The 16,055-nt window shown below is 45.2% G+C and overlaps 1 protein-coding gene across 1 annotated transcript in view; it reads left to right on the top strand.

Moving 5' to 3' along the window:
• The first annotated feature begins 8,652 nt into the window (after positions 1-8,652).
• The window catches only part of LOC135372638 (alcohol dehydrogenase [acceptor]-like), a 32,257-nt gene continuing 24,854 nt past the window's right edge, over positions 8,653-16,055 (top strand). The window contains exons 1-3 of the mRNA XM_064606148.1: positions 8,653-8,812; positions 11,991-12,135; positions 15,781-15,944. Of these exons, the coding sequence (XP_064462218.1) occupies positions 8,768-8,812; positions 11,991-12,135; positions 15,781-15,944 (354 nt within the window). The 5' untranslated portion in view covers positions 8,653-8,767. The remainder of the gene's footprint in view (positions 8,813-11,990; positions 12,136-15,780; positions 15,945-16,055) is intronic.

Raw genomic sequence — 16,055 nt, forward strand, 5'->3', positions numbered from 1 at the left:
TCTGATCGGGTGCCCCACGTCCGTCTATTTGCAAAATTATCTAAACTCGATATCGACCCCTTCGTTCTCTCATGGATTCAGAATTTCTTAGGCGGCAGGTTACAGTTTGTGACAGCCAACGAGACAGCGTCTTCTGTGGCACCTGTAACCTCAGGAATCCCACAGGGTTCGGTGATAGGCCCTCTTTTATTTCTCATTTTCATTAATGACATCTGTAACGGCTTAACTTCTTCTGTCCGTCTTTTCGCGGACGACTGCGTCATCTACCGTAAAGTATCTTCCACCCTTGACCCAGGTGGAAATACTTCCGCCTTGGACTGTGAAACACTCCAAGAGGACATTGTACGTATATCATCTTGGTGCTTGACATGCTTACTGCCTGTCAATACTCATAAATGTAAAGTTCTGTCCTTCTCACGGTCCTTTCCTCCCAGGCAGCACAGCGCGACGACCCAACGTCGTTGCGCCGGCGGCGATCGACCCAACCATGGTCCGGCATACGGGTTGCATCACGGGGATGTTAATGGTCCGTTATCGGCAGCCTGTATCGTACCCCAACGATTTCCCGAGGTGCAGCCAATGCACACTTCCGGGTACCTCCTACCCCCAAACAAGAGTTAGTTTGTGCGATTTTGTAAAACAAAATCAATATGTCACTGTAGAAAATTCTTTATTGCATCATAGTCACAAGGTACATGGGTTCTTTATGGCATCACTTCACCAGCAATGAAAAAAAATGAGTATTACATTGAAAGTATACAATCACCAGTCCCGCATATGTACTATTTACTTCACAAATATTCACTTAACGGAGGTTATATGGAACAGAGCTAGAAGTTGGGACTCGTTGCCAGTTAAGTTAGACTGTTGAGAGATAGAAGTCACTGAAAAGGTTAGCCAGAACATAATTGTAGGCCGGTTCCACGTTAGCTCAGACAGGATTTTCATTATTTATATATATATTTAGAAGCTCATCGTACATGATGATCAACATTGATAAACTTAATACTTTCCGTGCAAAAAATCGAGAAATCGGGCCCTGAATTCGATTGTTGCAATTTCGCCGTGTTTGTATTGTATAGATGCTGAGTTTCAATAGATAGAGTAGTGAAATCTTTTTATGCTTCACTATGCCTACCTACCAGCAGTCCGAGCGCAATTTTTGGCACACAGGTGCAACACTGTGCTGTATAAAAAGCGGCGAACATGCCCTGTCGCGCAGTTTTGTTCCAGCTTCGACGCTTCTTGCTCTGGCTGTAGATATCTCCGACAGGTTCGTACGCAGTAGGGCCGCGTTTTAAAGCGCTAATCACCGGTATACGCCTTTGGAGAATAATTTTTGCGTTAGATGAAAGGCCTATGAAAGGCGTTAGATGAAAGGCATCGGGCTATGTCCTTGCAAAATATATACGAAATCAAGTGCGACACTTTTGAGAAATACGCGCGCAAAATCCATGTTTTTTCGAAATACGCCTAAACATTTGCCTATTTGAGCACATGCCGCTAGGAAGTATATGCAGGATAGATATATCAGATGAAAGAGCATTAAAAGCTGAGTGAACTGATGCCAAGTATGGCAATCAGGGACATCTATAGCCAGAGATATCACGCGTCGAAATTGGGACCAAACTGCGCGAGAGGGTATGTTCACCAGTTTCTATAGCACACAGCGTTGCACCTGCGCGCTAAAATTTGCTCTCTGACAGCTGGCCTGTAGGCATAATAAAGCATGAAAAAGTTCACAACAATATCTTCTAACACCCGGGAGATATAAGCGTACAAACACGGCCGAATTCAGGACCGGATTTTCTCGATTTTTTTTTGCACGAAAGCTACTCGGCAAAAATAATTCATTTTTCCGCTGTTGATCATAATACACGATGAGCTTATAAATATAAAAAATACTGAAAACCCAGGAGGTCGCTCACCTCCCTGCCTGAACTCACGTGAAACCGGCCCGTAACTAAATTTCAAACCCACTTACACGTAATAAAACGTAATAAAAATTGACGTGAAGTTCCTAAGCTACTTTAGAAATGTATCAAGTTACCTTCAAGGTATTTGCTACTCAATATATATACTTTTTAGTTCTTGACCAGTCTATATGGTTAATTGCGATCTTGCTGTCACAATGGACGATTCAAGACGTTTCAAAATAGTCTTGAGATACAAAAACAGTATCAATATCTGCTACGACAAAAGATGCCTACATTTATAGGCTTCTTTAGGGAGGGATTTGATGATTTTGATATCGTAATAAGGTACGTGAAAGGAGCACAAAGCGCACATATCGTACAACCGTGCCAAGTTTTAACCCTGCTACTCAATGCCCTCTAACATTATAAATATACTGCTTATCGTTAAGATGCGCGGTACCTCAGCTTCCTAATGCTCGGCTAAAACATAATTTGTAACATTCACCATGTAACAACGGGAGTTAGACGCGCCGTGCACGTGTCATCTTTCATCTCAAGTCATGGGGGGGAGGACTCAGCCTGCGATGTTTGTAGACCAGAATCGAGCAAAAGGAAATGGGAACTTTCTTCAAGTTACTTTGACAACCCCCACCCCCCACCCCAAAAACAAAAGAAAAAGGGAAAGGAACGAAGTCCTCAAGAAGTTTCTGGAGCTCAAAAGCAAAGAGCTATGCAAAAAGTTACTGAAACTCGCTAAGCCGAGTAGCCTGGTTGCAGTACCGAGTTACCCCCAACAACATGGAACACGTGAACAACTTGAGAACCCGTACTACATGCGTCATGATCGTTCTATACCCTCTTGAAGAAAAAAGAAGAAAATATATGCGCACCTTTGCTAATACGAGGGCAACAAACATACAATTTGAGAACCACAATCTAAGAAAAAATGGTGTGATAAGATAGTAACTTCCTTAGCTACCTCCTAGGTCAACATAGCGTCTGATAAAGGGTGTAAAAGGGTGGTAAAAGAAATTATCATCCATCCAAATTGCGACAAAAAGGCGTACGCTTCCCTCGCTCACCGAATCAGAAGCGGTAGATCTATCATTCGTAGGTAGCAGGTAAAACTTTGCAAACTTTTAGGCACAACATATGCGGCAACTATTACCTCCTAAAAGGTGTAATTGCTCCACCTTTTTTTTCTGAGAGTGCAGTATGGCGCATGTGTGACTCGTACCTTTGTCTTTAGGATACTGTGAGAAATATTAACGTATCAAGATGATGCCTTTTCTTATACATTGGCTTTCTTGCTATGAGGGCCTCTTATTATGGATACCCGAAGTCCTTTTAAAAGAAAAACAACACAGCATACCAGATTGTATTCCCTTCAAGCAACATCACAGCGCGATAGACTCATAGTGTTGTAACCGAAGTGCGAAATGCGGGGTGGATTCTGAAAGTGGAAGATAGCTTGAGGTCAGGGTTACACTGAGAAAAGTACACCACAAGACGCACACGTTATTGAATACAGACCAAATAGCAAAACGTACAGTTTTCAGCATGTAATGACGAGATCCGCTAGAAACCTCTTGACCATCATCACTGGCTCTGAGGCAGAGATCTGGTGGTAGGCACTTCTGTGATACCTTCATCAAGGCATAGGCAGGCTTTAAGCTCTGGTAGTGGTCCAGCATGACATTCTGAATGAAAAATCAGGATAGCTTTCATTCACTCACAATTTCAAACAAATTGACATATCATATGCGCCGATCATATTACACAAACGGATTAAAGCGGAATAATTTATTCACTTCAGAAGTTCTTTTTTTTATTTAGAATGAGTACAAAAACGAACCGTGAGCTGAAGTCCAGTATTCCAGTTTTGTAGGCACGCAGGAGGTGGAAAGCAACAGCTGCAGCACGCAGTCGTTCTGAGAAATGGTTATATTTCGTTTGATGTCAAATACACACTGCATACGATTCCACACTTTACTCAACCACATGTTCACCGAAACGTAGTCCATTATCCTAAAAGCAACGCATAAACCACAGTGGATCACTGAAATCGAAACTATGCGATGCTGCGATGCCAAGTTTCGAGAGAATCCCTCTAGAACGGTGTCACTCATGTTGAAAAGCATCCATGAGTAACGTTTATCAATGCGAGGAATACCACAAGAAGAAATAGCACTTACCCATCGATAATTCGCTTAAAAGTGTCGGAATTCCTCGAAAGTTTCGGGAGCACGGTCGGATACGTTCGTTTCTCGCAGCGAGGGCGACGAGGAGTGCGACAGTGCAAACACGCATGGACGATCGAGGAACTTAATTGGCCAGATTCGAAACTGTCAGTCACGTGATTGCAACACTCGGCGCCTCACAATCTGGGAAGAGAAATCCGTTGCTGCACCCCGGTCATGTGACTGATTATCGTGAAGTGATCAGATCAGCATCGGGAGCAATCCTATATTTTGGTCACATGACCAAGATCAGTCCAGACCGGGAAATGATCAGAGCGGCATCGGGGAGCGATCCTATATTATTGTTTACATGACCAGAAGGAGACCAGAGCAGGAAATCATCAAGGCACCGTCGGGGGACTAATTTATCTTCTCTTGCGCTCTACCTCCTCAGTTCCCACACCGCTGGGAACCAGTCGGGCACTATCGCCCGTTCAGGAGCCGAAGCCCCCATTGCGTTCTCATTCTTTTCCCCAGGGTTTGTGCTACCTGGGCTCTAATTTCAAGTTACTACTTCGGCACTTCTCCTCTGGTCCGCGCCGAATCTTACAAATACTTAGGTATAGCACTAACTGTAGACCTTTCATGGTCCCAACACATTTCCGATATTGTCGCCGACGCTAACCGTTCCCTTGGCTTCCTTCAACGCAATCTTAGGCTTGCGCCCTCTCATGTAAAAAAGCTTGCTTACACGACTTTCATCCGGCCAAAACTTGAGTATGCTTCGCCTATCTGGACCCCTACCAGGACTACCTTTCTTCTGCAGTTGAACGAGTACAAAATCGAGCAGTTCGTTTTGTCACTAACTGATATGGCTACGAGACTAGCATTTCCGCTCTTCGGAGTGACCTTGCTCTCCCTAGCTTATCGTTGCGCCGTATCCAATCGGGATTTTCGCTTTTTCACAAAATCTATCACAACCATTTCTTAAGTACATCTCTATTACAGCCTCCGTCCTACGTATCTGAACGTCGTGATCACGAAAATAAGATTTGCTTACATAAGTAAAATACCCTTTACTGCTTCCAGTCGTTTATTCCGCGATTGTCAAGACTCTGGAATGACCTTCCCCGCCATGTAGCACTTTTCGCTAATCATCCCCAGTTTCAGGCGGCCATCACCAATTTGTTATCTCTCCCCTAACTCGTCTTTACGTTTTCTTTTTCTCGCGCTGTTGTTCACGGCATCTATAAATGTACACCCTTGCTGGTTTTTGCTTTATGTCTTGATGCTATGTCTTCATGTCTGCTTTATGTCTCTTGCTAGTGTTGTATTTCCTTTTTTTTAGTATGTTTGACGTTTCTTTTGCTGTTTGCCGATCATGATAATTACTTTTCCCGTTTTCTACAGTATTATTGCAACCGCACAGATTTCGGCTTAGCCGCAGTAATGCGTTTGATCTGCGTAGAACGTCTTACGTGTATCTTCGCTCCGCCCTGAACACGGAGGAGAAGTAAGGAGACCGAACTCGGCTGGAGAATGACGTCCCGATTCCTCGAGTCTATTGTTGGCCGCGGCGCGGCGCTCGCGTTCCCTCCGGTACTAGCTCCGCGAAATCTCCTGGAAGGCAATGCGCTGTTTGTCCTCGAATACTCTACTAAGAAGCGTTAAAAACGAGTGTTTGTGTAATAAAAATTAACAACGATTTCTTCAATAATGAGTTAATGTTTTCTGGTCAGCTCCAATCTTGTTTTGCAATTTCTGTTGCCTCGTTTTCGTGTCATATGTGGGACCTACTCCAAAGGAAGCAAAGTTTGTGCTGAAAAGCAACATTTAAATGCCGTGGAGGGAATGATGTGTTTGAAGATCTGTAAAGTTTCCGGACGCGATCTTTTCGGAATATGTGGGAATTTCTATGTGGTGTCGCCGCATAAGCTGGGACTAGGAAAGTTTTAGCTGCGTACGTGTGAAGCAATTAAGAGAACTTCGTGTATGGCGACAGTTTTAGTGACACGCTATGCTACGGTTTTGGGAACAGAAAAGAAAGTCGGTATGTAGTCTGTAATGTGTGTTGTCCAACACTGACATCTTGAATAACACTGAGTTTTGATGTTCAGTTCCATGCCTAGGAATTTCAATTTACTTCAGCACAAGCATGCTGCTCAACACGCTACACCAGGTATTCTACCCAAGCTAAAAAAGACCCAAATCCAGTAGATATGGGCTTCACAGCCCAACCGGACACCAAGATGAAAATCGTCTTCGGGAAAGTGAAGTACGTGTCCTATACCGCGTTTGCAAACCTGTGACAGAAAGTGCGAAAGTTCTGGCACCTTGGCATTAACTCCATGTGTGGTGTCATGTGAAATGTAACTCTATCCTCTGTACACTAGCGGATGCTTTACAATTACGACAAAACGTTCCCGTTTGCCAAAACGTTCTGCACGCGACGCGGGTGGTAGAAACGCGCGCTACGATGCGTCGTGCAACAGCTGGAATCCAGATGTGCTCAATTACATCATTTCCTCACGCTGCGAGATGTTCGTGGGAAGTAATAATAATCAGTGCACACCATTAACAATGTAGATCTCGCAGTCGTGCCTTGCCAGTCATGCAACTTATACTCATCCTGTACGATGTCAAACAACAACCTTTGTGCTCCTTCGGGTGTCTTTTTATCTCAAATAAAACAAAACGTACTTCCGCGATTCTTAACAACTTCCTAACTGCGAGAGCACTACGCTTATTTACCCATTCAAGCCTTCGAGCAAACGCGGATCCCCCTTGACGGCGGCTTCCCCACATTGTAAAATGAAAGCCTCCCGCTTTGCACCAACAAGGACTCCAGGCGAAAAATGCAAAGAGAGATCGTTCCTTGATACACGACAATCGTGTTTCCTTATCAAAATATGTTTTCCTGCTTGCACTGGACACACTAGTAAGTCTGACACAGCGCATTACAAGCACGTCATTTCAGAGGAGCAAGTACCTGACCAGAGCCGTATATTAAAAGGGAGTCTGGCCATTGGGAGGAGTCACAAAAAGAGGCTCGACTTGTCAATCACAGTTTCGCTCCACTGATTAGTTTGCTCTTTATCAAGGGGGTCGCCATAACCCCTCACTGCCACCCAAAATGGCGACGAAAACAGACACAGTGAAGCGGGGATTTCGTGACAAAAAATTTTCACAGACTACTCTGATTTTACGCTGCAAATGTGCATCCTCATATACGTTTCTTGGAAATCAGTTTCAACTAATGCTCATCCATCGATATCTAACCGAAAGTAATACGTTTTGTCGCCGGTGTTAGGCCTAGTGAACACGGCGATCACAACGAAATCATAATAAAAACGACGCTATGCTGTACAATCTTATATTTAATTGCTGGATTTCAAGGATATAAACATTCTTGCCTCTTATATTCCAACTATTCATGTAGATTTGATTAAAAATCATACCGACAACAGAGTGTGTCCCAGCAGGTGGTTCAGCCGGCAGCGGTACAACGACGGAAGCAGACGACAATTCCCGACGTGCCTTACGCTCCCTAGGTGGCGCTCATCAAATTGGCACCAAAAATCCACCAATTTTGCAGATTGCGAGAGCTATCCATTTCAATCCCATCCAATCCACATGCCACCCAAAATGGCGCTGCCCATGTTGGATAAGGGGGCAAATAGTAAGGATAGGCTGATTGATAGCGCCCCATAGTTCAAGACTTCATTGGTCGGAAAGCTGAAAAAGTGGGCGGAGCTTGAGGTATAGACATGACCCATTAATGGCCAGACTCCCTTTTAATATACGGCTCTGTACCTGACGGAGCGCGAGCGCCGCGCCGCGGACACAATTAGACTCGAGGGATCGGGACCACACTTTTTCAACGGCGGCGCGGCAAAGTTCGGTCTCCTTACTTCTCCTCCGTGGTCCTGAAGGACGTTGCATTCCAATGACTGGCTGTCAGCGGACGTAAGACGCAAACGTAACTGTGTGAACCAGGATTTATGGCCAGCGCACCGCCAGCGCACTCTCTTGCCACTCTGGACAAGTAGAGGAGCCCATTTCCGCTCAACGGTAGGCGTCGCACGGAGAAGAAAATACTGCTCGCAAATTCCGAAAAGCTTTTGTCGGGACCTGTACCATACCATGGATTCAACCCGTTCATCATTTTCATTTTTTCGTTTCCTCACTGTGTGACGGCTAATTACTTCTTTTTCCACATTACCACCAACACTCTCCACGTAGTAAACTACAGTTCTTCTTGCCGTTTCTCTGATTCCGGTAAAGAAGGACCTTTGTATGCGTTCCAGCTTCCGTTCCCTTCCGCTTAGTACTTTCATTGCAATGAAACAGTTTATAACACCCTCTGTTGGGTTAGTTGGTACATATCACTCGTATAGTCAGGACCTGCGCTGCCCGTCCTGTCCACTTGTTTTTCTATTGGGTCTTCGTTTTGCGCTCGTCCTCCTGCAGCTCGAAACAATTTACGTTGTGATCCCTCTTCCTCTTGTTTTTTTCGACGTGGTTGTCGCTTTTTCTTTTCAGATACGTTTCACAGGCAACAGAGCTACTGGCGTAGAATACGTTAAACGCCCTTTTCCCGGAACTCGTTTAGCAGAAGCAAGGCTCGAGGTGATCATCTGTGCAGGCGCCATTGGCACTCCTCAACTTCTCATGCTGTCTGGTATCGGACGGAAAGCTGAGCTACAACGGCTTCAGGTTTGTTAGAGGTGTCTTTAATGTGGAGTATCTTTTTGTTATATAATAGAGGGTCTCAAAAGCTGGTGTCTGCAAAAAGAGCAGCAATGGAGGACCCATTATTCACTCGATTACGTAAAGAAATAACACAGGAAATGATTGAAAGGGTTACATATGATTAGCAAAGGAGAGCTGGCCAAGTTGATGACGGATGATTCAACATGAAGGGCACTGCAGTGTTTCTTTCTTTCTCTGTTTTCTTTCTTTTTTTTTTCTTGCAAGACGCTCTGCGAATAATCACTGCATATCCGGGATTACCGTACCGGTGAAGGACAAAACCTGTGTCCAGCAGCAGAGTGGTACAGCAGGCGACTGTGAACACACGAAGGAAGAAAACAAAGGAAAAAATAATAATAAAACAAAAATAATGATACATGCCGGGTTTGCCAGTATCGTGTATGATCTATTTTTCTGTGACGTTAAGTGAGGGCGGGGATATCGTGGTCACTGACGCTCTTTTGCCGATCACTTGATCCAATCGCATTGTGCTCCCTAAAGTCGATAATTAAAAAGTTGATTAATCTATTCCTGTTAATTAGCCCCTAATCAAGATAGATGTAGCAGCCACATCGAGTAATTCAATGTCAAAAGTCAAAGCGTCCTATGGCAACTCCCTTTTTTGATGAAAATTCGTTGCAGATAAAAAGAACTGCGCTGTATATTGACGAGCACGATGTTACTGTATCCAACATCGGATACTTCTGGGCTTTGTAAGAGACTCCATGTACGAAGGCATTTCACTCTCCTTCCAGAACACTCTTTTACACTCCTTCCTTGACACTCTTTTACAGCTCATTCGATTATACCTTAGAACTACAGCCATGTAAATTCGACGGCAGGTTGTACAGGGAACGCTCAGCAAGTAGTCCCGACAACGCTTTTGAATGAAGGGTGAATGAATGCCGAAGCTTTTAAATACCAATAATAACAATTAATAATTAAGGGTTTACGTCGCGAGACAACTGAGATCATGAGCGACGCCACAGCGATCGGTCTGTGGATTGCTTTTGCCCACCTGAGTGTTGTTTAACGTGCGATGAAAGCTCACCACAGGGCAGCCCGTAATTAACGTCCCTCGCGGAAGACGGTGTGTCTAGGTAACTTGAACCCTGCCACTAAGTTGCTAGCGTCCTAGGCCGGGTTCGAACGCGCGATCTCGCAATCAGAAGGCGAACACGCTACCAACTGAGCCACCGAGGCCGGTGAAGCTTTTAAGTATAGCAATATACTGTAAGTATAGTATTCTTCAATATAACGCAACAATGAGGAAAGTGATATCGCAAGGTCACTATGTCATTATACAGGGTGTCCCAGAAAACATGTCATTGAATTCTAATAAATAAAAAAAAATACAACCTACAGTCATGCAGTCAATGGCATTTGTTCTTGCTGGGTTTTTGCCACCTCCTGATGGGAATTTTGTGTAATATAAGTTTAATTATGTAAATTTTTGCGAGCTTAAGTCGGAAATTCGCCTGCTCAATGAGCGGAAGTCATCCCCATATCATCGTCATCATGTATTTCTCTCTCTCTCGCGCGCGCACTTTTTTACCCCACCAATGTGAAGAGCGTGTCTAATTTACTCAAATTAATGATAATTGACAGGGATATTCAGGAGCTATCCCATCGAAAAAAAAATAGCCTAACATCATGCTCTACGGAAGTCGCACAGAATAGCGCACGATGAATTTTTCAACGCAGTCTTTGTCAGTCCGACGAAAGGTGGTTGGAAACACAGCCCACTCCGGCATCGCAGAAAGACATAACACAGACACGGCTTATCACGTCCGACTTTCGCTGGGATAATGCTTTCCCTCTCCCAATTTTAGAAACTGTTACTTTTTCTACTATCACTCTGTGGGCTGGGTTCGGAACCTCCTTTCGTCGGACTGAGAGCGATTGCGCTCATAAACCCAAGCAGCAAAATGTACTGAAAGTCGAGGCAATACGGGTGGACGGGTAGGTGGAAGGCCTTGAACAGACTCGAGAAACTAAAGAACATTGATAAGACACATACCGTCCACCCCTATTGCACTCGACTTTCAGTACATTGTGCTGCTTGGGAAGTCATCGCGCGTTATGATACGGTGTTCCGAAAAGCAAGATATTCGGCTATTTTTTCCAGTGGGATAGCTCGTGAATATCACTGTCAATTATCATGAATTTAAGTAAATTCGGGAGGCTCTTCACAGTGGTGGGGTAAGAAAGTAACCTTTACTTGGCAAATTTCCGAGTTCAGTTCGCAAATATTTATATAATTAAACTTGGGGTACATGACATTAACTTTAGAAGGTGGCAAAAACCTTATAAGAACAAATGCCGTTGACCACATGATTCTAGGTGGCGTAGTTTTTTTTTATTATAATTCAATGACACGTTTCCTGGGACACACTATATAAGGTTCTTCTTGGAGAGCAGTTGGCGAAACAGTGAACGGGTGAGAATGAGCAATATTAACAGTTGGATTGAGCTGAATGCCGCGAATTGGAACTGCAACAAGCATGTCCGAAATTCAAGTATAAATTCCTACAATGAAGTAGAGACTCGCGCAGGCACAAACACTGAAAAACACCTTACTGATGACATGTCGGAAAGCATTTGAGTCGTGTCTTTAGTTTCCTTTGCACATTAAATCTCGATGCCGCTCTCGTTAGCGTACCCGCCTGCTGATCTGAAGATCGCGGGCTCAAATCTCGCCGACGACAGTCGCAACTTGGCGGAAGGGTACAAGTTGGCTTGACACGCCGTCTCTCGTGAGGGACGTTAAATACGGTGTGCCGTGTTTGCCGAAGGAGTATCAGCAACGCGTTTCGGGATTTCGACACATGTTCGAACCCTCAGGTGGACAAAATTAATCCGCAGGCACGACCAGATGTAAAGCCCTGACTTACATACTTTAAATTTTTTTTATCTAAAAGGAGCCCTGCCGAAAAATAGTTCGAGCGAAGTAAAAGGAACTCTGTCATATTTGACGCTTTAGTATCGTTTGGCACGACGTAACAAGCAAACTCCGTCAAAGCACACATCTCTATTGAACGGGTGTGGTGCATTGAAACCCACATGGAATGCATAATAAAGCTAAAACACATCGAGTGAACAGGGCTAAGCGAACGTCGTTGCTATCTCATCTACCCTACAGATTCCACTGCTCGCAGACCTGCCAGTGGGCGAAAACCTTCAGGACCATCCTATTATCGGAGGAGTATCAGCAACGATGTGCGGAAACCATGGCATCGACACAAGAAATCTATCTATGGTTACGGACTACATAATCAACAGATCTGGTACCGTCTACTTCTGACTATACGCAAACGCCGCTTGTTAATATATAATATTTGTCTAGTCATCGCCTTGTTACATGGAGCAAACTGTGCTCTAAACGCAGACACTCAAGGTTTACACCCCTCACTCACCGGCCGCGGTTCTTTGGTTACTCGTGCGGTGAGGAGGAAACGACCGGAGGACAGGGTCCCCAAATGACAAAAGGCTGCACGTACGCCAATCTCGTGCAATCTCGTACGCATATCGAACTCTACGTCAATTGTCAATCGTCATCGTCAATCGTGCGCCAATCGTACGCACAAGCTCCAATGTCATATCCTGGGTTGAATGCGACGACTGCTCTATGCAATACGTTGGTGAAGCCGGCCAACGAATGAACAACCGCCTTACAGGCCATAGAAGCGTGGTGGTGGTGGTGGTGGCGCAACAGGTATGCTCATGTGCGATGTCTTCCGGGAGACTAAGGATACAACGAAAGCTCTGAAAACGGGTGGTGTCGCTGCTGTGTCACTTCCGCTCCATTCATATCAGTTTGCTGAATGCTCAGCCACGCGAGAAGGTAGAAATGGGTGAACATGTCAGAACATGCGGATAAGGCACAATAAAGCTTGCACAATACTTCTGCCTTTTATAACTTGAATTGTAATTACACGATAATGGCGTAAATTCCTTGCACGAAGTATGCATGGAAGCCGTAGCTCTGCTACGTAGCGTAACGTTGAAATTTTGCGTGGACAGTTTTTGCTCCATGTTGGTGTCTGCCCCTGCTTGGCGGTCCCTTTCGGAGCGGACCTCTTAAAATGTAACAACTGCAAATTAAACAAAGCACACTTAGCTACGCGCTACAACGACATTGTACGCACCTTCAAGAATAGTAATCTTCAATGTAAAACACACAAGAAAGTCCGCTGTGGTAATAGATAGGTGTTCGATGCAGGACAGAACTTTACTTTTTAATGCTGGTCGCGGCGGGAAAGAAGAGTGAATAAGACAGGTAGTCCCAAAGTGATATTGTACTAGATGTTGCTCCTACTGCATCTTTGGGTACCATGAGACCTTCAGGTGCATAATATTTGGTTAAGGACACACCATAGACCCTTTAGGCTTTGAGTTTGATGAGCTAATTGTATTCTGCTCGTTGTAACATTGGAGACGAAGAATCATTACGGAATAGTCGGAATAAATGAAACCGTCTGCTCTGCTGTATTTACAGTACCGGAAATAGTGCACATTGCTTACTTACACAGATGTTGTTTCGCCGGACACTTTCGTCATCAAAACGAAAACCTTAGTTCGCCAGGACAACGTTTTTCAAAATGTTCCATTCACTCTCTAAAACGCAATTCTCCATACCGAGGCTCTCATACGTGTTTGAACTTCCACACGCGCACCACTTAATTCGCGAGGGTGGTGAAAGGGCTTCTGTTGTCGGCTAACTGGGGGAACGGCCGACTTCTGAGGGAGCCCTGACGGCATGTGCCTGAAAGCGTCTGAGGGAAAGCTGTGGTATGAAAACCAAAGACAAAATCCAGACACTGAGGCGTCGCGAGGCCAGCTTGCGCCCGTGACAGGGCAAATCTGAAGCGCCCCCTCCCCCCCCCCCCCGCACTGCCGACAGAAGCGTTGTAAACAAAGAAAAGAAAACTCCCATTTCCAATGCCGAGACCGTAAATTCAAATTCTGTTCATTCCTACTTTATACTGCCCAGCCATCCTATGAGGGCTGTTCGGCGCCCTCTCTGATGAAGGCGCCCAGGAGGCTGCCCCTCTCGCACCTTCATCGCTACGGCTCTGTGGTCGGATTCACAAATGCGATCGTAAGTAACGCTAAGATGCGCTAAGACGCCGCAGCCTACGACGCGCGTACGACGCCGGCGTAAGCACGATTCACAAAGCTATCGTAGTGGAGAGGGCACCGCCTTTGAGGAGGAAGAGGAAGTTGCTCATTTCCTGTCACACGCAACCAGGAGAGAAAGAGGCAACGAATGCGAGGCTATGTTTCACTATGGTATCGATGACGAAAATCGATGCGATCACACCAATAATAGTCCCGTTAGAAGAAGAAGGAGTCGCCTCAAGTGTGCTGTTCCTACACGTGCTCTCGCTACATAGGTCTCGCTACACGTGCTCTCGCTACACCCATATTTGCAGCTTTTATGGCTTTTTTTTTTGACAATTTTATGACAGTTTGGAAGGGTGTTACACGAATTTTGGGGGTGTCTTAGGGTGGAGGATGCTTGAACAATCCGGAGCACAAAATTTAAGCATTTGTAGAGGGTTATCAAGCAAAAAAGTGCGTCATTGACGCCACGGGGATGGTCTGGAAGCTTCTGTGGCAAAGTGCAATGCGTGGGCGCGTATTACGGAGTCCTTGTCTGCGGTCTCCAAATCCACCGCTGCCAAATACACCGTCATCTTTCTTCGTAAGGCTGCTCGGGAGCTCTCGCAGCATTCCGCCGTAAGCTGCGAAGATTTTGCCACGCGCGCCCTTCGTGAACCTACACTTCGTCTTAGCTTTCCCGTACGACAGAGTTACTACAGATTCCGTCGCACGAGCTTTTTGCGAATCCGACCCCTGTCCACGCAGCGCAGCTGCCACCGGGATTCCTTATCAGCTCGCGTGGCTTAGTGGTTAGTGTGCTGGCCATATGATCTCGCGAGGACATTCTTTCCTGCGATTATACACGCATAAGCCAAGCATTTGACAAGTTAACGACAGAAGTGCGAGAAAAACTAGGTCACAAACCCAAAGCATGTGAGCGAGTCATACCACCTTGTTCGCACTTGGCCGCTCGTCGTATAGAGCCAAATATGTGCGATTTATTTCCTGAGGTCACCCGACGCTTACAATACATTTCCCTTCGCCCAGTTTGAAATATTTACCTCGAATTATATCGCATCCACTTTTGGAGCTTGTCTGAGAGATACTTCTTTCTTTTCGTTCTTCATTCATTCCGTCGTATGATATATTTACAGTGGCGTGCACTGGCGTTCATTAAATCCCAATGTGTTAACAGTTTACGAGTTTTCCAAGGTTTACGGCATCAAACAAATGCACCCATGCCATAACACGCCTTGTGATTAACTCAAGTCTGCTGTAAACAAGTTTTAAGAGATTTGTAGCTAATAGCTGTCGGAAATATGAATATAAGGGTGCACACTAAAAATACAATTGCAAGAATGTCCTGTCTGCCCCATGCTTGAAGTAGAATTTTCGTGACGTGGTCGGCCAGGTGCATCAGGGTGCGAGCCTGCTGGAGGACGGATGGATCTGTTTTCATGATGCGGATTGCATAGATTTGTTATTGTGTGTGCCTTCTCCCGAGATTCGAGTGATCATGCGACCAAGGTGCTCTCCGCAGGTGGGCGACATGAACCCACGCGTAGGCCAGCTGTGGTAATGGCTTATTATCATATCCGAAAGCAAGTCAGAAATTATTATCATTGTTATTTTGTCTCGTACACTGTAATTTTACGTGTGGAGACTGGTTCCAATGGAAAGGCATTTCTTGCGATACCATTTTTTGGCTCGTTCCGTTTAGTGCATAGAAAAATATGATGGCTGTCTTGTATTTACGCGGCTTTCGATGCTTCGTCGAGATTCTTCTCTGTCGTGGATTCTCCTCTGTTCAGCTCAGTCCTGTGCAGGTCCCTTGACTGTTGCGGCTGGTGCGGAAAATCAAGCATTCCTCAACAGTGCTTTGGCCTCTTCCGGACTGGATCGTCCTGACACGCAGGCCTTCCTTGTGTCGCTTTCGCTAGCAACGGAAGAAGGGGAAGTTACATCCAAGTTCCTAGGCGTCAAGCAAGAAGTGAGTGAACACACTACACTCGTGGATATGTGGAATAACATTTAAAGCGACGGTCTCGCACAAATTGAATAAATGGCAAACTGGAACTTCATTCACGGGTACTACCGTTAC

Source organism: Ornithodoros turicata, unplaced genomic scaffold, assembly GCF_037126465.1.
Source record: "Ornithodoros turicata isolate Travis unplaced genomic scaffold, ASM3712646v1 Chromosome16, whole genome shotgun sequence".
Taxonomy (NCBI): domain Eukaryota; kingdom Metazoa; phylum Arthropoda; class Arachnida; order Ixodida; family Argasidae; genus Ornithodoros; species Ornithodoros turicata.